Source organism: Triturus cristatus, chromosome 11, assembly GCF_964204655.1.
Source record: "Triturus cristatus chromosome 11, aTriCri1.1, whole genome shotgun sequence".
In the NCBI taxonomy this organism is placed as follows: Eukaryota; Metazoa; Chordata; class Amphibia; order Caudata; family Salamandridae; genus Triturus; species Triturus cristatus.
In genome coordinates, this window is record NC_140594.1 from 796,419,150 (window position 1) to 796,441,323 (window position 22,174).

The window sequence follows — 22,174 nt, forward strand, 5'->3', positions numbered from 1 at the left end:
AGCCCTGTGTCCTACAGTGGAGGCATCAGCCTCTGGGGACATTTTTGAAATGTGCAGCAATTGGCTGCACCCACCTGGAAGGGGATGTATGGATGGCACCATTTGATTGTTTGAGTGTTTGCCATTCATATCCAAGAGCCATACCTCACAGGAAAGTTACAGTGTCATCATTTGTGGGCACCATGATCCTCAATCATGCTGATTGTGCTATGGTAGATCACCATACATTCCTTGGCATGATCTCCTACATTTTGCTGATAGTAAGACTGTACAAATCTCACCATAACTACACTCTACATCGGAGGTCTTCCAACATTTTGATGCCGACACCCCCTTGTCAAACCTTTGTAGGCATAAGTACACCCTTCTGACAAAGTTTTCTAGAAACTGGTATATCACATCATCGACAACTAGCGACAACCATAAATGCCCCTGTTAGAGCTGGCATCTTTTGGCATGTGTCCCCTGTCTTTTTGCTTTCTGACCTCCTAGTTTTGACTCTGTTTTTGCTGGTTTAGTGTCTTTGCGCACTTTTTCACTGCTGTGCACTGTTAAAGTGCAAGTGCTCCTATTGTAAATTGTATTATGGATTGGTGTTTCCATGATTGGCATGTTTGGCTTACTAGTAAGTCCCTAGTAAAGTGCACTGAGGGTGCCAGGGCCTTTCAATCAAATGCTGCTGGTGGGCCTGCAGTACTGATTGTGCCACTCACCCAAGCAGCCCTGAAAAGGGTTATCAGACCTGCCACTGCAGTGTCTGCGCGCGGTTTGTAACTGCCATGTCGACCTGGCAAGTGCACCCACTTGCCAGGCCCTAATCTTTCCTGTTTTTACATGGGAAGGGACACCTTCTTTCATCAAAACAATCCTGTGGGGTGTTTTCCTTTTCCTATGTGAGCTGCAGAATGTAGCACACATGGAATGAGGAAAAAACGAAGAGAAATGAAAACATTTCTCCTCGTTATGCCTCCACTGGGAGGCGTCCGTTTTTGGAGCTGCCCTAGGTTTCAGTGATTCTGTAAATATGGTACAGCATCAAAATCCATGGGTGTTGCGTGGGAACCCCACACAAAGCCCATGGAACACCGTGACACAGAGTAAGGCAAAGACTTGCACTTCTATGTCTTACTCATTATTTATGACGCCATGCAGGGTGACTTTGCATTGGTATGGTTGTGACGCTTGCACCACCGAAGCATAAAAAATGATGCTCTGGCGATGTAAGCCTCTCATAAAGAAGCCCAAAATATTCTGTACTTTTTCATGTCTTTCACCATCAGGTATCTACATATAAAATGATGGGCAGCGTAAATGAAAAATAAATAAAAAATGTTATTGCTCAGTGGGAAATGCACAGTAGTACATTATGAAACCTCTATTCGTTAATGCACTGCAGAGGTCTGTTTTTAACCAGAGAACCACAGAATTAAATCTTGATTGGTGCAGTGGAGAATAGTGATGTGTATTTTTAGTGCTGCATAGTCACAGCCTGTGACAGAAAGCACTGTGAATAAGTAAGTCAATTTGTTATACTTGCATTTCACACAGATAGAACACAGCAAAACATGCAAATAGTTTTACGAAAAAATTGTGCTTTTAAAATGTAGATTTTAATAATGCCAGAGCATATGAAATGCAATTTGTTTTTTACAAATTTACAAATCTGTCCCTTCAACACCTTTTTAGGAGCTCTAAGGGCTGTGTAAATGCAGTTAAAATTAAAAGCAAGAACTTCCCAGCCCAGTTGTTAACTCTATGCACCTCCACTCAAAAAAAACAAATCCTTGTCATCACAAAGATCCAGAACTGCTCCAAAGCATCCTTTACACATGCAAATGAACTGATAAGGCACATTCGCCTTTCATTCAGGCAAGCAGCTGATAATGGTCTAAATTAGTCGTCCCAGGATGGCTGTCTTTTTGCAGAGACAAGTGAAGCTGAGGAATCTGCGACCTACTGCCAGGGACTCCACTGCCCCCTTTGGGGTCGCGCCCCACAGATTGAAGACCTCTGCTCTACATCCAAGGGGTGTTGCTTGTGCATAGAGGTGGGTTTTCACATGCAACACTGTTGCACTGGCAAAGTATAGTATGTAGCAGTAGTATGTGTGATATGAGATGACCTAATGGATTTGACATGGGGATACAGTTATTTGATGTAGCATATGTAGACTGTAGTTTTGGGCCCGTGCTCCCAAGCACATACTATGTGTAACACTTCAAAATCATGATACTATGAGTGTCCTCTACTATCATCCACAAGTATGAGGCCATACAAATGACTAGCAGCAGGAAAGAAACACACGCTATTTATGTTACCACACCATGTTAATTGTGGCTGGCAATGGAGGACTATCTGCTACAGGTTTTTGGCATGCACACTATTTCATTTGTACCAGATGATATTCACTGCTGTTTGTTACACATAGCTATATACATTATCTGTGTGACTACTAGTAGCAGGTCTAATGTGAATGTTTAGGTGTTTACTGTGACTATCTAATCAAAATGCACAGTGGTAGTGCTCATACATTTATTTACATATAGATAGGCAGGCAATGTTAGATGTGTCATCATTGTTTGATATCATATGCATCACCACTCATTTTTCTGTGAAGAAATTGTTGATGATGGTGTCCCTCCGCCGTGTTGCAGCAACTGATGGCACAGTTAATGAGGCTCCTCATCTTCCTCCTCCTCATGGTATGACAGTTCCTGCTCCTCATTGTCTTCAGCCCATGGCACATTTGTCCTCACATATATTTTGTGCAATATGCAGCACACCAATATTATTTTGCACACCATATGTGGCGAGTATAGCAATCTGCCCCCAGATATATCAAGGCTCCGGAAGCGGAATTTTAAAACTCCAAATGTCCGGTCAATGATGGACCTAGTGCGGCATAGGGCATGATTGTAGGTCCCCTGGGCTTCCGTTTGTGGGTTTTTGGGAGGAGTCATGACCCACGGCAGCAGAGAGTATCCTTCGTTGCTGCAAGGAAAGGAGGTGTACAATTAGTTGAGTCATGACAAAGGATGTCCCAACATTCATGTCCATTCTGGTATGTGTCCTGATTGATTCCTACACCTTGTCTACTGTAAAATACATGCTATGACATTGTTTGGCATACACACATGTAGGAATTAGAAATGACTGACACTGCAGGTGTGCTGTCCTATGTAATGCATTTAGTATCTGTCATACTAGTGAGTGCCAATGTCATGCAGGTAATGATGTGTCACCAGTAAGGAGAGTCAAATTGAAATTGAGCAGAGGGATGTCTCACATTCATTTATTTTGTCTATTATTGGCTACAATTGCCATTCCTGAACTGATGCCTTTTTGATTTTACAACATTTAACAGGAGCAGGTGATGTGGTTTACTGCAGTCACACATATTTTATCATTGAAAGTTGGAGTCAATGTTGTTCAAAATGTAATACCATGGGAAGGATAGTGAGTGGATATCAATGTGGGACATGATAGTGTACACATGGCAGTGCAGAGAGTCCACTGTGATGACAGTACACAAGGGGTTAGAGATACGTGGTAATTGTGCGCTGTATAGTGCAACTGGCAGACTAACTACACTACAGTGCCACACAGTGGAGGCTATATTTTCCACATGATTCAGTATCCAGGGTTTTGTGGATGCGCTGGCAGAACCTGTGCAGCATGCTCCGAGACAGGCACATTATTCCCATGATAACTGTGTTGTTGGCAGTCATGGGAGATGTAGTTTGTGCATGAGGCTGCATCTTGCTCTACTGTCTGGGGCCTTGGATGAATGATAAAGTGGTTTGTGCTTAACAAAACAGTGTACACTTAGAATGTGATGTATGTATATGATGAGTGATATAATGTAGCATGGTAGACAATCTTGTGAGGTTCATATATGACAATATTTCTCAGTTTCACAGGTCTGTGACACATCTCATGCCTCATGACCATGGAATTTACATGAGGACACAAACTAGAGACAGTGATTGTCTTGCTTCAACAGTGTTTTTGGATGCATGATTTTACAAGGTGTTGCACACAGGGCCTCATTTAGCAATTGTTGACACTGGGCAGCAATGGATGTATTATGGGTGCACTGACCTGCCTCCAAAGTGAAGAGGTGGAATGTGCCTTTTTTCTTACATACAGCATATCTATGGTTTGTCCGCATATGCACCATCACATGGATGTGAATACTGCCAATACCTTCCCCCTTGCACCATGGTGCCCGTGTGTCAGCTTAATGTTCTCACATGACGTCTTGCTTTAAGGGACACATTCCAGCACCAAAAACACACAATCAATGAAGGGTAGGGTAGTAACTTTATTGATTGGTTAAAATAAAAAAACATTTCCAATTTAAAACACGACTAATTCGTACAATAAAAATGACGATGATAAGTATTAAAAACAGTGGGTTTTAAAAGACTAAAAGTTAGGGAGATCATTTTGAGCTAATAATGTTCTGCTGAAAGGCCTCACTCTGGTTTTCTGATATTATAGTCTTTGATTCGATTATTGAGCATTTCAACTCGGTCGCCATGCTAAGATGAGGAGGGTTTGGTTTCAGTTGTGGCTTCCAGTAGTTTTGACGCTTTGTGGACAAATTTCGTAAGCCCAATGTTCAAGTTAGTGTTGTCAGGGTTTAGAGCAGCCATTATTGCTTGGCGGCAAGATCAAACTCCCAACCTGATCCATTGATCCCGCAATAATGACCGTCTGGCCATGAGTAATGCAGGGCATACACAAACGATGAGTTCCATTGCTTCAGAGTGGTAGCCACACAACCTGCATTCCATACTTCTACCTAGACGGCGTCATTCGGGAAGGTTCTTCAGATAGGCCCAGTCACCCATCCTCAGGGCTAATCACGTTTGCTCCCAATAAAGTGCATATGTGCTTGATAGGTGGGGCAGCTGAACACCCATTTTAGAATTGGAGATTACAGCCCAGGCCTGTTTCATTTTTGACAGTATTGCCCTGTCTGAGTGAAAGGACCACAGTCTAACAGTTTTTTTAATGGCGATCTTTAACATCGGGGGTGGGATTTGTTTCCCAGAGATCATTTACTCCTAGTACCTGTAAACTGCGATCCAGGAGTTGCCGATACATTTGACTGGACTGATTTTTTTGTATTTCCTGCCATAGTCACGCCTCCAGAGAACCCTTCCGAGCACGGCGCAGTCTATGACACAGTTTTATAAACGTGCCTGCCTCTACTCCATGGTGATCTTGTAGCCCCAGTTCACGTCTAACTTGGGCTGGCGAGGCAGAACTTGACAACCGGAAAGATTGTTTAAAGATTTTAGTTGTTAGTTTGTTTATTAATGTACTGGTTGTGCCCTTAGTGATCTCGTTTCCATACGTCAAAGAATTAATTACCTTAGCCTTCATCACTTTCAGCATGGGAGTTAGGCTGGGGCCAAGTAGCTGTTTTGACAGTTTTGCAGCAGCAGCTTCTAACGACAGAGCTTTGGTTTTTAACGCTTCTTTATGCTTGATGAATGTACATCTGGTGTTGAAAAAGATGCCCAAATATTTATAACTGGAGGGTGGTTCTAGCTTTGTGTCATTGAAAAACCACCTTTCTATTGACCCCTTTTGCTTCCCAAAAGATATTGTTTTGGTTTTTGACAAGTTCAGTTCTAGGCAATTTCTTGTCGTGTAGGGAAGCAGTTCGTCCAATAACCTCTGGAGACTCACTTTTGTGTGGCTTAACAACACCAAATCATCAGCGTACAGCAAGTTGCTGATGCGGGTTCCATCTGATTGAGGAGGATGGCAATTTACACTATCGAGTACTGGAGATAGGTTAGATATAAACAAATAAAAAAGAAGTGGGGCCAACACGCAACCTTGTTTGACACCAGTTTCAGTTCGTATCTTCCCAGAGACATGCAAACCTTCACCCAGCTTGATTCTAATACATGTTTCCGTATGGAGTTGTACTATTGCATGTAGAAGAGGCAGGGGTATGCCCCAAGATTTAAATTTCTGCCATAACAGGCCCCTGGGCACATGGTCGAAGGCCGCTTTAAAGTCTACAAAGCAACAGTGCAGCTGGATTTTTTGGACTGTCGCTTTCTCCATCAGGACTGTTAGTGTTAACAAATTGGTTGTAGTACCAGAGTTAGCCACAAAGCCTATCTGGTTAAAAGGAAGGCGCTCGGTCGTTTCAGCCCAGGCCTGAAGCTCTTCCAGTAGAATGTTTGCATAATACTTAGACTCCAGGTCGAGAAGTGCAATCATTCGATAATTTTTAGGCTAGTTGCTCTTCCCTTTTTTGTAGATTGGGTGAATGATTGCACCTCGCCAAGACTCTGGAACGGTGTTGTTTAGTCTTCAGTAGAAAAACAAGGGGTCAGGTATTCTGACCATAGGTTGACATCGGATTTAAACATGACCTGAGGGAGACCATTTGGGCCTGGGGCTCCTTCAGCTCTGGCTTTCGTTATAAGGCGCAAGATCTTATTTTTTAAGTCATCTGATGTCACCGTGGTATTTAACATTATATCGTTCTTTTTAGCTGATTCCTTATGTGTTGGTTCTTAAGACAATGTTTTTACGGGATGAACTCATCTTGGGCTCTCCAGTCCCGGAGGTGAGGTCATGAAGTTAACCGGACTGGGGGATTTGGTTTAAGGCAGCATCTTTTATTGTGAAGTCTCCAAAGTGAAGTGTTAAAAACTTGCTCCACACGGCACCACTGATGTTTGCACAGCCGTAACCACTTGTACTTTGTGGGCTCCTATTTGCGAGGGACCAAAATTGCTTCGAGTTAGGATTTTTACTTTCATAGATGAGCTTCAGCCAGAATTGATTTGAGGCCGCTTGTTTTTCTCTTCGTGTTCAGATCCTAAAAGCTGCCTGAGCTTTTTTATAGTTGATAAAGTTGATTTTATTACTAGGGTTCTTTCTTGACAATCGGAGCGCTCGGTTTCTGTCAATTCTTAATTTCCTTGTGACTTTTGAAATGCAGAATTGAGGGATTTGTTTTCTCTGGCCCCTCCTCAGTAGCAATTCATTAACTAGTTGGTTTATAAGGGAAGTCCAGCCACTGACAACATGGGTATGTGACTCTAGGGATTGATGTAATAAGGCTTTACTTTTTTCGTCCCTGGTGTCCGTCCACTTTAGATCCTCTGTATAGCTGCCTGAGTGAGTATGGGCAAGTTCTTGATAACGTGAAGTGGAGGTGTATAATGTTATTATTTGTGCCCGGTGATCACTCTCAACTTGTGGTGCAATTTGATAATTCTCGATCAGAGGCAGTGTTTCTCTACTCCCTAGAGTGAAGTCCAGAAACTAGTGGGTTCGACCATCTTACCGTATCCATGCAGGCGGGATGTCAGTGGGGAGGTGCCCATTCAATACAGTAAATCCTAAGCTGCTTAACTACTTTACCACATATTCGCACAATGTCGAAAGTTTATTTCCAGCAGGAGTCGACTGGGGTGCGAAGTGTAAAGGTACTCTTGGGGGTTCAGCCCTATGTCTTCAGCAAAGTTACAGTAGAGGTTGGTGTTAAAGTCTCCTGAAATGATGCTGGGTGTGCTGCCGTACTTGCCAAGTAAGTTACAAATGATATTAATCAAGATGTCCATTTTGGATTTTTTCTTAGTGGTGCAGCGAGAAATATAGATGTTGAGGAGGAGCAACTGAGTATCCATAAGTGAACTTCCCAGCATAATTCCAGAGAGCCAATCCTCCTCAAACTTATTCTGTTTAATGCATTGGGGTAATTTTGTTGATGCATATAGCGAGAGGCCGCCGCTCGGTCTACCAAACTTAGACTGTCTTGTAGCGGGTGTCCTGAACTCCAGGTAGCCTACTATTGGGATGCTTTCTCCTGTCCATGTTTCCTGTAAAAGGAGGATGTCATATTCTTTTAAAAAGTCCAGAGTGGCGGCAGATTGTTTTTCCTGCCCAAATCCGTTGATGTTCCGGGAGCATATTATTAGACCATGGTTAACGGTGGTTCAATCGGTCCGATTTCTGGATAGGGCTCCTGGCAACCATAATCAATCCACTCCGTCGAAGTTTCGCTGATCAGTTGTAGACTCTGGGATTACTGTCGGTGAGCTGCTTCTAGCAGACCTCAGTACTGAAAAGGGGGCCGAGGAGGAGCTAGAGGTACAGGCCTGATTGTTTTCAAGTATTGAGGGGTATTGAGGAGTGCTTGATGTTGTGGTTGTTATACCCCAGGATTTAAATTGATCTGTTTTTGTCAAAACCAGTTCCCGGGTTGCCGGGGATGCCAGTGTTACTTGTGTTGCTTCACCCGTTTTGGATCCAGTAGCTGGAATAAATTCAATAGCGATTATGTCTCTCGATTGTAGGTAACTTAGGTCTGTGAGTGATTTAAAGAGTCTTAGTATATTCCCTCGATTGAGGATGTCATGAGAGCCTCTGGAGATGTATTCTGGAATGAGCAGCAGTTTGGCACTTTGGCAGTTGCTTGAGTGCTTACAGACCTCATAAGTCGTTACCAGCGTTATTTGCTTTGGATTTTCTTCGATGGGTTTTTTCGATGTAAGTATGGCGAGCGATGGAAGGGACGATTCACTATGATGAGTGATTAGGGATGAGGCGAAAGGACTTTTGCTTGTAGCCACCGACAGGTGACAGCTTGATGAATTCATGGGGTTCTTACGACCAGATTCTGTAGCTATACACTGTATGCGCAGTTTATTGTCCTCTGTAATAGGGAGACGGGAGGAACTAGCTTCTGAGACTGGCGTCTTGGTTGTTGCGTGTCCCTGTTGCCCTGCTTTGAGTGCTGGCTGCGTTGTTGGTGATTGGTTAAGGCCGGGTTTTGCTTGGATTGATGGCTGCAGGGGGTGTCCCTGAACTTGAGGTGGCCCTGGCAGTTGACTAGTCTGAAGTAGAGTTTTTGTCTGTGAGACCAGCTGATTCGATGTTAATTGCAGGCTTGACTGTTCTCCTTTCGACAGTAATGTCGAGGGTGCTTTTCCGGGAAGCTCTGATTTACTCAATGGGGGGTTACTCACAATTTAGGTTTTATTTTCTATTTTTTGCTTGTTCTGGCTTTTTCGTTGTCATTTCTTTTCCTGTTTCGACAGCCGATGCGTGTTGTGATTGTTGGATGGTTCGATAGGGATTGATTTGCCGTACGTTTGCTCCATGGAGTGTGGAGAAAGAGGTCGGGTTTGGACTTTCGGGTGAGCTGAACCCTGTGCCAGGCTCGGGGCCTGAGGTGAGGGGTCTGATGACTCGGACACTGGGGGCTTCTTTATTTACGTTAGAACTGCTGTAAGAAATTGAGGCAGGGATGATAAGGAATCGATTATGGGAGAGCAGCCGCATACTGATTGGACCAGTTGGGTTTGGGATTGGGCTATTGTGATGAGAGCATTAAGCGTCTCCAGTTTTTGATCGATCCCAGTGGTGTACACCGCAAGTGTGTTTAGTAGGTGTACCTGCAGGTCCATCTTGTCCAAATGGTATTTTAGTGCTGCTGCTGTTATTTGGAAAGTTTGCAATAATTGGAACCATAGGTTGTTAAGGTTAGTCAATGGAGATCTGTCCTGCACTACAGACTTATTGGGTTCAGTGATAAAGAACGATAAATCTAAATAGCTGTGGATTACATTGTTATTCGACCCTTCTTGGTTAACCATTGGATCTAAAGAGTTGTGGATTACGTTGTTATTTGACCCTTCTAGGTTAACCATTGGATCAACTTGGTCCCCTTGGACCACCTTAGCTAAAAAGCCTTCCGACTCTGGCTGGTCTGGATTACTGAAGAGAGCTTGTGAGTAGGTCATGACCTGCGGTAGTTGGACTTTAGGGCTCATTATTTGATAGTCTGGTTTAAATACGATTGAAGAATTAAATGCGGATGGAGAAAACGGACTTGGGTTTGAAGCTGGTTGGAAAATTGACAGGTGAACGTCTTTGAAGGTGATTACATAGGGAGAAGCATGTTCTGTTTGAACTGTATGCTGAACTAGCGGTTGAAAACATGCCTGTTGTGATTGGCTGTCGTCTTGGGCTTCTAAGGCTTCTTTGCAGAGAGATTCTGTTGTTAGTGAAGAGCTTGTTTGTGTCAAGTTGTCAGGCCCTCCAGCAGCCCCGTGGATCAGAGGCAGAACCATAATATGATGTGGCAATAATTCAGTGGCTGCAGGGGGCAGTACCTGCGGCTTATCCGAAGGGCTGATTACTTTCTTCCATGCTATCGTCGGTACTGATGTCCTGAAATAGTCTCTTAATGACACCTTGATTTTTGTAGGTTTTAATGATTCTGTAGAGCCAGGTTTTAGGTCTTCAGTGGTCGGTTGGGCGTGTACAGGACCTGGGTCAGAAACTGTTCATGAGTTTGCAAGCAATTTCTGCCTTCTATGTGTCATGAGGAATGCAGGACACAGTAATTGGACATGGCAAAGAGACATGTAATTATGCATCCTCATTTCACCTCCCCTTGGGAGGCACTCTATTTGCACACAGTCCCAGGGTTCCTGAACATAGGATGTGTAAGATCTTCATTGGTGTTGCTTGGGAAATGCCACTGCAAGGCCCAGGGTACACATCCTTAATGTGGGGTCAAGTAATGCTGCACTTTGCTATGGCTTTCCTTACTGCATACCTATGAGGCCATGCAATGTCATGCAAACAGACTTTGCATTGCCAAATTGATGTGATTTGGGGAGCTGCTCCACCAGAGCATCATGAATAGTAAAAACTCCATCAGCACAGTTCACTTTAATATGTGGCCCACAGTGCCATTGGCTGTCTCGACATTTGTGACTTGTAGGATTGTGTTGCTCATATGCCATGTACTATGGCGCAAGTATGTAGGCCTACACCAGCTTTCTATGCCCTGTCTCATTCAACCCAAGACTGATATGTCAATGTATTCCTAGATAATTGACTGAAATGTGGTCTATCATGTGCATGACAAGTACTTACCAACCAGTAGGCCATTTGCATAAGTCCCATTCTGGAAGCACTCATGAATGGTGGAATGTGGGAAGATGAAGAAGTCATGAGCACTGCCAGGTTTACTTTGCAAGGACATTTATGAAGAGGCCCAGATGGTCCACGATTGCCTGCATGTTCTTTCAATAGGTGTGCTTCCTGTTGCGGTAGGTGTTTGATGTTGCCGCTGGAGGCACAAGCTACACATGAGTGCAGTCCATTGCCCCCAACACAGGGGAACTCCTGCAATGGCATAAAAGCCTTGCTTGTTCTCCTGTTATTGCTACTCTGTGTTGGGGAAGTAGAGGTTCTGGGATGTGCATCTTTTTATGGCATCCAGGACGGAGGGGTGGAACCTTGAGAAGGATGCCTCAGATATGCTTGTCCCTCAGGCTGTGGTGGGTTGGAAAGTTCCAGACTCCAGCATGCGCAGGACAGCCAGTAGCTTAGCCTGCAGAGGTATGTTGGTGCAGCTCTGCAATTTTGGCTGTAGCCTTGGTGCTATCTAGTGCAGGAGGCAGACAATATACTCCCTCCTGAGCCTGTAATGGGCAATGACCTCCTTCTCCCTGAGGTCAATGAGGGTTATCTGCTGGTGGTATGTCTGCTCCGTTTTTCTGTGCTACCTCTGTGGTAGTGGTGGTCCTGGGTGACTCTTTGGTGCTCTGAGCAGCAATAGTTGCAGATCCATAGCGTAGCTTAGCTTTCAAAACTGATTTGGGTATGTTCCGCTTTTATACCAATTTCTAATCATCATTTTTATGTATGCTTTTCCTTAACAGTAAACAACTACCTCTAAATGGGACTCAGCACCTGTTTTTCAAAAGTAGCACAGTTTCCGAAAGTCCTTGTACCTAAGGCTGCGTCAGTTTTGTGATGCTTTTTCGGGGGGAATGCCTACCTTGCATATCATTACCGAAAACTGCCGCTAGCAGATCTGGCGATAAGAAAAATAGGCACTAGCAGTGAAAAGTGACGCTAAAGAGCTCTAGCATTACTTTGTAAATATGGCTCCGAAAAAAGCCGCCAAAAGCGTAAAAAAAGTAACGCTGTGGCGAGATTAGCTCCCTGCAAATATGCACCCAAGTGTCATCAGACCTTAGGAAATGATGATAAGAATTACAAAAAGTTGGTTTATGATTTTTTGTGAGTGCTTTAATGGCATGCCAACATGGGCAGAGGTAGCGGATCTCAGGGGAATTAAAATGATTCTTACCAGTGTCAAATTAATGTCAGGCTTTAGTGAGTGTTGATGTTAAAGATGTTCAATAGGAATTTTTTTTCCCTCTAGAACATGGCTCCAATGTGCACTTCCTGAATATGTGTGGTGCTGATCCTGAGTGCGCCAAGAGAAAACTTTATCGAACACGACTATTTGCTTCAGGATCAGTCTTTTCTGCTTCTCTCATGGATTCCTTAATGTCAACCGTAAGTGGTAAAATCATGTCAACAACTGTTTTTTGCTTTATATGGCTCATTGTAAAAATGCATTTTCCTCATCTCAACATGTACTAATTTGAATGGGCCACCAGTCGCCGGCACACTGGAGGCCATTTTACAGATGATTGCTGGTAGGCATCTGGTGACTCACATGTATCAGTCATTGAAGGCACATAGGCCCAGGGATGTTGTCAAGGCCATGCACACTCAGGAGATCAAATACAAGAAATATTTCCAGTCTAAACTTTCAGTATATTGTTCGTCATTCATCATTTAAAAATTATAAATATGTGCCCAAGGCTCGTGAGCACTCTGTCTTCTTTTAGATCTTTTATTTATTCAATTCATAATTGATAAATTAACATTTAAATAGCAAACCATACATTTCTACAGTTCATGAAGCAAGCCAAAATAATTTTGCATGCAGGTCTCATAAAAAAGCACACATACTACTCATTCTTTCTCACACATCCCTCTTACTCAATCATTCTAAACACCAGATTCACCGCAGTACTCAGGCGGACCCCATGTGAATCCGCGGTGGATCAGCGACTCCGGAACCCAATCAAAAAAGCATATACACCCAATCACAGACCCACTCATATACTCTCTCTCAGACCCACACAACCACTCACATACCCATACAACCACTCACTCATCCATTCACAGGCCCACAAAGCCATTGACACACCCACTCACAGACCTACATATCCACTCACACACCTACTTACACACCAACTATCACACTCGCACGCCTATGTACATCCCTGCGCAACCACTCACACACTCACTCACAGACCTGCAAAACCACTCACAAACCCTCGCACAGTCCCACACAGCCACTCACATACCCACTCACACACCTACTCACACCCACTTACACACCCACACAACCACTCATACATCCTCTCACATACCCATACAGCCACTCACATACCCACTCACACATCCTCTCTCACACACACACTCACACACCCACCCACACACACAAGCACACACACACACACCCATACAGCTACTCACACACCTACTCACAGACCTACAAAACCACTCACACACCTACTTAGAGACCCACACATCCACACATACATGCACTCACACACCCACACAGCCACTCACAAACACATACAGCCACTCACTTACCCATTCACAGACACCACAAAAACACTCAGACACCCACTCACAGACCCATGTAGCCACTCATACACTTGCCCGTCTCTCCCACAAAATGTGCTGGGCTCTAAGGGATAGGGTCCCCAGGGCTAAAACAATTGGCCTGGGAAGGAGGGCCACATGCCCCCCTCTCCATTAAATATGGTTCTGGGCCCCAGGGACGGGGTTCTGGGCCCCAAATAGGTATTTGAGGCCATATGCCCCCTCTCCCTGAAATATGTTGCCAGATATTGGGGGATGGGGTCCCTTGTGCCAAACGTGGCCCGGGGAGGAGGGTATGTCCCCTGCACTTAAAAAATGCACCAGGGCCTAGGGAATGTGATCCCTGAGAGCAAAAGCGGCCTGGGCAGAACCCATGGATTGGCTGCGTTTGGGGGGTTTGGCCACAGGGCCTGGATACAGGCCAGGCCTTGAGGTCAACTTCCTACTGCGCATGGCCAAAGGCCATGTGCAGTGTAGGATTGTCTGCTTGCAGGGGGTTGGCTACCCCTGCAGCCAACCTCCTGCCACTCACAGCTTATTGTCTTGTAAATAAATATTACTTTACATAAAAAAATCCTAGAGTTTCACTGAAAAAACAAAGGTTGCAGGGATTTTATAGTTAGAAAGTAGAATTACATAAATCTTAGAAATGTACTAGAAAACCAAACGTTACAGGGACATTATAGTTAGGTTCAGATTTTACACACATAAAACTATCGAAAGTTAGCACTTAAAGTTACAGTTATGTCAATAAACTATAACTCATGCCCTATGGTAACTAGAACTCGCGCTCTCACCATGCACTGCTAATTACCACACATCAGTCATGACATCATCTATGACATCATTGATAATACCACATCAACATTTGCAATAATATTATTGATGAGAAAACTGTATATTGCGGGGGCGCAAGCAATAGATACATTGGTGCATGAGTTATACTTTCCGGCCATAACTATAACTATACCTGTTGTAAAAAACATTGGTGCAAATTTACGGCAATTGTTTTACAAAAAAAACAAGTGTAGGCTCCTAGGCGTGTTCAGATTGAAGCATCTGGGTGGGCTAGGTTTCTAGGGCATGCAGGCTTACATAAAACTGAAAGGAGGGAGCTGCACAGGGCAACTTCCTTCAGTATTTTAATGCCCCATGGAGCACCACCTTCCTGGGCCTTACAATGTGTAACAGGAGGCTGCATGGACCTCCACGGGGTCAGCCACCTACCCAGGGCCAAAATATCATTTTAAAAGTGGGAGAGGGGGCTGTGCGGCCCCCCTCCAGGGGCTACCACCTCGGCAGGGCTGGCCGATAAACTACAAAGGAAGGGTACCATGTGACACCTGTCCAGGAGCCATACATGGCCCAGGGAACCAACACCCACCAGGGCTGGCTCCTGCTACATAGCTGTTTGCTTTAGCGTGATGGGAGCTTTGATGCTCCCGCCAAGCTAAAGGAAACGCTCCACTTCCAGTGGGCGGTAGCAGTCAAAGTTCATATCTTTCCTTGCCCACCGACATGCAGGCAGGAAAAGAGATTAAATGATTGCTCCTGCATAGAGGGAGCTGCCTTTCCAGCCGCTCCCTCCATGCAGCAGCAATGCCGGCTAGCCGGCTGGTACCACAAGGGCCATGAGGCTCCCCCATAATCCCATAGAAGAGCAGCAAGAGGCAAAATACAGGTCATAAATGAGAAGAAAGGGGCAAAATACTGGTGAGAATTGAGAGGAAAGAGACAGAATAAGGTGAGAAATGAGCAGAAAGAAGCAGATTAAAGGTGAGAAACAAGCAGAAAGGGACAGAATAATGGTGAGAAATAAGCAGAAAGAGGGGAAATAACGGTCAGCAACAAGCAGCAAGAGGCAAAATAAAGGTCAGCAATTAGCAGAAAGAGGCAAGATAAAGGTGAGAAACGAGCAGTGGGGCAGAATAGAGCTCAGACACAAGCAGAACGAGGCAGTATAAAGGTCAGCAATGAGCAGAAAGAGGCAAAAAGAGGCCAGGAATGAGTAGAAAGAGGCAATAAAAGGTGAGCAATGAGCAGAAAGAGGTAGAATAGTGGTCATAATCCAGCAACAAAAGGCAAAATAAAGGTGAGAAATGTGTAAAAAGAGAATAAAGGTCAACAACGAGCAGAAAGAGGCAAAAGGAGGTCAGCAACAAGCAGAAAGAGGTCAAAAGAGGTCAGCAACGAGTAGAAAGAGGAAAAATAAAGGTGAGAAACGAGCAGAAACAGGTAAAATAATGGTCAGAAATGAGCAGAAAGAAGCAGAATAAAGGTCAGCAAGGAGCAGAAAGAGGCAAAATAAAGGTGAGAAATGAGCAGAAAGAGGCAGAATAGAGGTCCTTAACCAGCAGCAAAAGGCAAAATAAAGGTGAGAAATTAACAGAAAGAGGCAGAGTAAAGGTCAGAAACAAGAAGAAACAGGTATAATAAAGGTCAGAAATGAGTGGAAAGAGGCAGAATAAAGGTGAGAAACTAGCAGAAATAGGCAGAGTAGTGGTCAGAAACCAGCAGCAAAATGCAAAATAGAGGTCAGAAACTAGCAGAAAGAGGCTGAGACCTTGTTGGAGTCCATGCCCCCTTTCTCAACCACTCTGCAAAGGGGCCTCCTGATGGTCTACTATTTGGCTGATGAGGTTCCCTTGGCTGCTAAGGCTTGTTGGGGCCAAGAACCTCTATTGTTGCCACAAGTAAGTCTCCCACAGCGGGATCGCTCAGATGTCCCCTTTCTTAACAACTCTGCATAGGGGCACCCTGGTGCACAATTGGTTGGAGGATGAAATCCCACTTGGCTTCTGATGGTTGTTAGGTGCCAAGAACCCCTATTGTTACCACAAGTAAGTCTCCCACAGCAGGATTGCTCAGACCGCATCGGAGGCCCCACCCCCTTTCTTAACCAATCTTGAGTGGATTCCTGGTGCACTACGGGTTAGTGGATGAAGTCTAGGGTGAGAGCGCCAGTAAACTCCACATTGCCGGTGGTTGGTGGAGCTTTTGCCGAACTCTGTGCTCCAATCAGAGTATGGAGTGGAAAAACTATACAAACTCCACTGACTGAGCGGAGTTGACCTCCCACCCCTATTAGAGACTTTCAAACCCACTCACAGACCCACTCATTCTCTCTTACGAACTTATTCTCATGCAGTCATTCACCCACTTGGTGTCAAAGGTTAGTGTTTACAGTTAGAAAATAAAATTAAAAACCTTAAAAATTCACTTAAAAACCAAGGTTACTGGGACGTTATAGTTAAGAAATAGAATTTTAAAAACTAGAAATTCACTGAAAAAATAAAGGTTACAGGGATGTTATAGTTAGGCCCAGATTTCACTCATACAAAACCAGTGAAATTCAGAAGTTATAGTTACTTCGGATAACTATAACCTACATTCCTGCAATGTACTGCTTATGACCTCACATATTACATCACTCATGACATGGTCAGTGACATCACTCATGACATCACTGATAACATCATCCACCAAACCACTCACACACCCACTCATACCCCATACAACCTCTCATATACCCACTCATACACCGACACATCCTCTCACAAACCCATTCACAGACCCATACAAGTTCTTGCATAACCACTCACTTATCAATAGAGCCACTCACACACCCCCTTACTCACAGAGCCTGATCATACAACCAGTCACTCACCCATTCAGCCACTTACACAGCCACACACTCCCCCATACAGCTACTGATACACCCAGTTATTTATATATACAGCTACTCACACACCCATCACTCACCCAGACTGCCTCTCAAAAGACCCACTCACTCACCCATATAACCACTTACATACTCACTCACACACCCACACAAGCTCTTACATACCCATTCAAACATCCACACAACCAGTCACACAGCCACTCACTCATAAAGCCAATCCCAAAGACACTCAGGGCCCAATTCACAAAGGTAAAGTTAGATGAAATTCTAACTTTAAGACTTTCAGTATTCACAGAGGGCATATAATACTCGTAAATGCCCTTTGTGAATACCGAACTTTGAACTTTATGACTTTCAGTATGCACAAAGGGTGTTTACAAGTAGTAAATGCCATTTGTGAATATTGGAAGTCTTAAAGTTAGACTTTTGTATCACCTTTCTTTTGTGAATTGGGCCCTCAGTCTTCTATACAGCCACTCACACACCAACTGACGTAACCAAACACTCACTCAAATAGCCTCTCTCTCACTCATACAGTCACTTACACACCCAGCCACTCACTCATACATCCATTAAGACACCCACTCACTCACCCACACAGGGTATTTAGACAAAATATTGAAAATAAAATATTGGAAGACATAAATATGGAGTCTGAAATATTGGCAATTAGAAATATTATGTGCAAGAATATCAAAGTCAAGAATATTTTTTTTAATTAATGTTGACTTTAACAATATCGAAATCATTAATGTATTTAACAACAAGTTTTGTAATCATTAATATAGATTACAAAAATAATGTTGCTAAGAATGTTATTTTTTAATTACTTGTATTTTGTTCTGTATTTTAATTGTATATGTTATAAAATGTTTGTATAATCATTGTTATTATTTTTTATATTGTTTGTATTTGTTAGCAGTTTTGAAATTTTATTTTATATTTTTATTTTATATTTTTAGCACCGTAGTGGGTTGTGGGGTTTATAGATGTATAGGAAGGGAAGTAAATTACTTATAATTAATTAATAATAAATGTTTAATTAATCTTTTTTATGTAATTGATAATTATTTATGTTAATTGTATCATTAGTTTATTTTAATTAACTTTTAGGTGTGGGTTGTGTGTTTTGTAGGGGTATAGGGTGGGAAGTAAATGAATTAGCACATTTTACCCTTTCGCAAACCCACCACTTTCCCTAATTTTGCACTGAATGGGGTGGGAGTAGTATATTTTATCCCTCCCCAGTACAACATTTTCAATACTGTTGCTGTTATTGGAGTAGGAATTGTACATTTTACCAGTCCGCAATCCAACACTTTCCCTTCTGTTGCACTGAGTGGATGAGGAATAGTTGATTTTACCTCTCCACAGTCCCACACTTTCCCTGCTGTTGCACTGACTGGAGTGAGAATAGTACATTTTACCCCTCGCTGTCCAACACTTTCCCTACTGTTGCACTAACTGGGGTAAGAATAGTAAATGTTACATTGTTTAGAAAAAAAGTTTTATGTTATGGAACATATGTGTGTGTGTGTATATATATATTGAAACTAAGCATATTTGTTATATTTATTTTAAAATTAATTACATATATTTTATTTTTATAACCTTAGTCTTATTACTTGTTTGATACATTTACTGTCTACTATTTAAAGTTATATATATTTTAAAAAACAACATTTTATTCAATGATATTAGTGACAACAATATTTTTCTGATATTTTTGTCATTTACAGGATAACTGTAGGTTGATGATATTTTAAAGATCAATATTTTTGTCACAATATTTTTGTAAGATGATATTTTGAGGGTTAATATTTTGTGAGTGAACCCGTACAGTAATTGACACACCCACTAACTCACCCATACAGCCACTCACACAGCCACTCATCCATCCACCCATACAGCCACTGGCACACCCACTCACTCACAATACAGCCACTCACATAGCCACTAAGTCACCCACACAGCTATCCAGACATCCACTTATACTCCAATACAGCCATTCACACACCCATTTACACAACTGTACAGTCACGCGGGCACCCACTCACACAAGGATACACACAGTCACACAGTGACTCACATAAACTATGTTAAAAAATGAACCACTCATTAGTAGTACACAAAGTATACTAATTTAACTTTTGTAGAACCTTAGTATATACATTTAACACAAAAACGTTTTAGAAAGCACTCACAATTACTGAATGATGTGATGTCATTTGAGAAGTCATGAGTGATGTCACTGGCCGTGCCATGAGTGATGTTATATGTGAGATCATAAGCAGAGTATTGTGGGCACATAAGTTATAGTTAGCTGAGGTAACTATAGCTGCTGAATTTCACTGGTTTTGCACAAGTGAAATCTTAACCTAGCTATAACGTCCATGTAACCTTTCATTTTTCATTGAATATATATATATACATATGTGTGTAAGTATTACCTACTGGCGGTCGCCAGTAGGTAGTTATAGTTAGGACCTATTATCCATAGGAAATCCGCAACATTTTATTAGGAATAACTTTGGCGCCGGTTGACGAATCTTCGCAAAATTTTCAAAACTCGTGGCCTCTGCTCCTATACTGAAAGTCTCGGGGTGATTCGTCAAGTGAGGGTCGAAAAAAGAGAGGGGTCCAAAAATGTGTTTTCCCCATGCAATTTTCCATAGGAACCTTTAGTCGCAGCTACAGACTGAACTGCTGAATGGAATTACACCAAATTTGGCAAAAAGGTAGCCCTTGGTTCAGAGTCGTGCCTTTTGGCTAAATGATGTAAATCCGTTCAGTAGAAACACATATATATCTGGGCGGAGCCTAACCACACATCTCATCGTGAGATCTGATTTGCTGTCAGCACTTCATCCAAGAAGTGTTGGCAGCCATCTTCGGACCAATATACATGATAGCACCTCATTTAAAAGCATTGCAGTTAAGAGAAGGTTTTAAGACTTTAGTTACATTATAAATCATTTGTTGATGGTACCATACTCATTTTAGGAACTGTGGTGTGTTCTAAGGTGATTTTACCGTGTGAAAAAGCCTGCATCCAACAAGGGCAGAGTCTGTCAGTTGATTCCTTTGTGTTCTACTGCAGCTTCCCAGAGTGTTCTAAAGAACAACTAGAGTGCTAACAGTCCTACTTATGACAAACGTATGGCACATCTGAATGCCTTCTTGATGGAATGAAAGTAAAAAACTGAAAGAATTTCCTACTGAGGAGACTGTAGTAAATGACGAAATTAGGAAACTTCATAACAAATAAGTCTCCCAAGATGGCCACCGGAGACAAAAGAGCCCAAATGCAGCACAAATATCACCCAGATGTAGCCCAAGTATAGCCCAATGACAGAATGTCCCAGAGTGTTCTAAAGAACAACTAGAGCACTAACAGTCTTGCTTATGACAAAAGTATGGCACACCTGAAGCCATCTTGATTGGAATAAAGTGGTAACACTTACAACATTTAATTTGCAAAGGAACAAAATGAGGTGGTTCATTTTGCCATAGAAATTATGATTAGTGCTGCAGAAAGAAAAATTAGGGCACATTTTGACTTCTCAAATCCTCTTCTATTTCATTAAAAAATTCTGACATGCAGACTGAAACATGCACTTTGAAAACCAGCAGCCTGGTGAGCAGTAGCTTTACTACAGTGATCTAATGAGCAAATAGAGTGCTAACATTCAGAATTTATGGCAAATGTGTGACACATCTGAATGCCTTCTTGATGGAACCAAAGTAAAAAAGCTTTGAAAATGCAATAGGTCTCGCCCTCGTTTAAGTTAAAGCAATTCTGTATCTAATTAGGTGGCTATTTAGCTTTGCTTGTATCAGTATTTTTCAAACTTTCATGTACATAACATGCATATGTATGCATATATGTATTACATGTATATGTATGCATGCATTTATATTTGTATTTATATAGATATGCAGATTATATATATGTTTATATATGTATGTATATATATAGGGCATGGGTCTACAGACTCAAAACAATCATGTATGTTGTTGAGAGGGAGATGAACCTACAAAGATTGTATAGGTTTTGTGTAAAGCCCTCACTCGCCAACCTGGTTGGAGACATGCTTCATCATCGGGCTCCACTGGGTATGGCCGAATGCCATCCCAGTGTGCTACAACGCCAGGTTACTGCGGAGCGGGGTTCGTGTGAGGTGACAGTGAATTTAAAAACTTCCAATTGAGTCAAAAAGTAAATTTATTAGTATTGCTAATTGGAAATGTTAAAACAGAGAGTGAGGGTCAAAAAATAGAAGACCGGATTCACTCTGTGGCGGTCAACATGTTTCTGCCTAATGTATATTTAACAGGCTTTCGTCAGGACCAGAGTGGGAGTGCAGAGTCCCGGCGGTATGAGCGCGCTAAGGTTCACCCTACCGTGGACTACTGTGTGAAAAATATATACAGTGAAAAAATCCGCCAGGAATTATAGTGGAGGAGAGGAACGAGTTTATTCTGGAGGTTAACAGACACACAAACAAAAAAACAAAACATGAAAGAATTGTAAATGTTGATGGTCAGCTCGTAATCAGATGCTGTAGATTCAGCCAAACGACAAGTTTGGTGCTCAATTGAAGGAGTGCGAGTAACATATACCTCAGGTGCAAAAATTGTGAAAACGGTGCACCTAAAAGTACTCGGATAAAAGTGTCAGGTAAGCAGGTTGGAGCTTATCCTGAATAACGTGTCTGATAACCTATATCGGGACACACGTGAAAGTTGTACTATGTGTCAAACACTAGAATCGCATATGGGCGGGGGCGCGACAAAGCGTGCCCCTGTGTAAGTCATAGACTTTGACTTATACTGCCAGAAGAATAAAACACCCAATCTAACTCAGAGGCATATCCATTTGAAGCCTCAGGGATCCCGGGAGGGGGGTGGGAGCAATATGGCACACCCTACAGGAAGAAAAGAGGGGGGGAAATG

The 22,174-nt window shown here is 42.7% G+C and overlaps 1 protein-coding gene across 1 annotated transcript in view; it reads left to right on the top strand.

Annotated features, from left to right (window-relative positions):
- LOC146785455 (calcium-activated potassium channel subunit alpha-1-like) overlaps positions 1-22,174 on the top strand; it is a 1,319,298-nt gene that overhangs the window by 1,093,635 nt on the left and 203,489 nt on the right. The window contains exon 28 of the mRNA XM_085633050.1: positions 12,233-12,369. Within this exon, the coding sequence (XP_085489176.1) occupies positions 12,233-12,369 (137 nt within the window). The remainder of the gene's footprint in view (positions 1-12,232; positions 12,370-22,174) is intronic.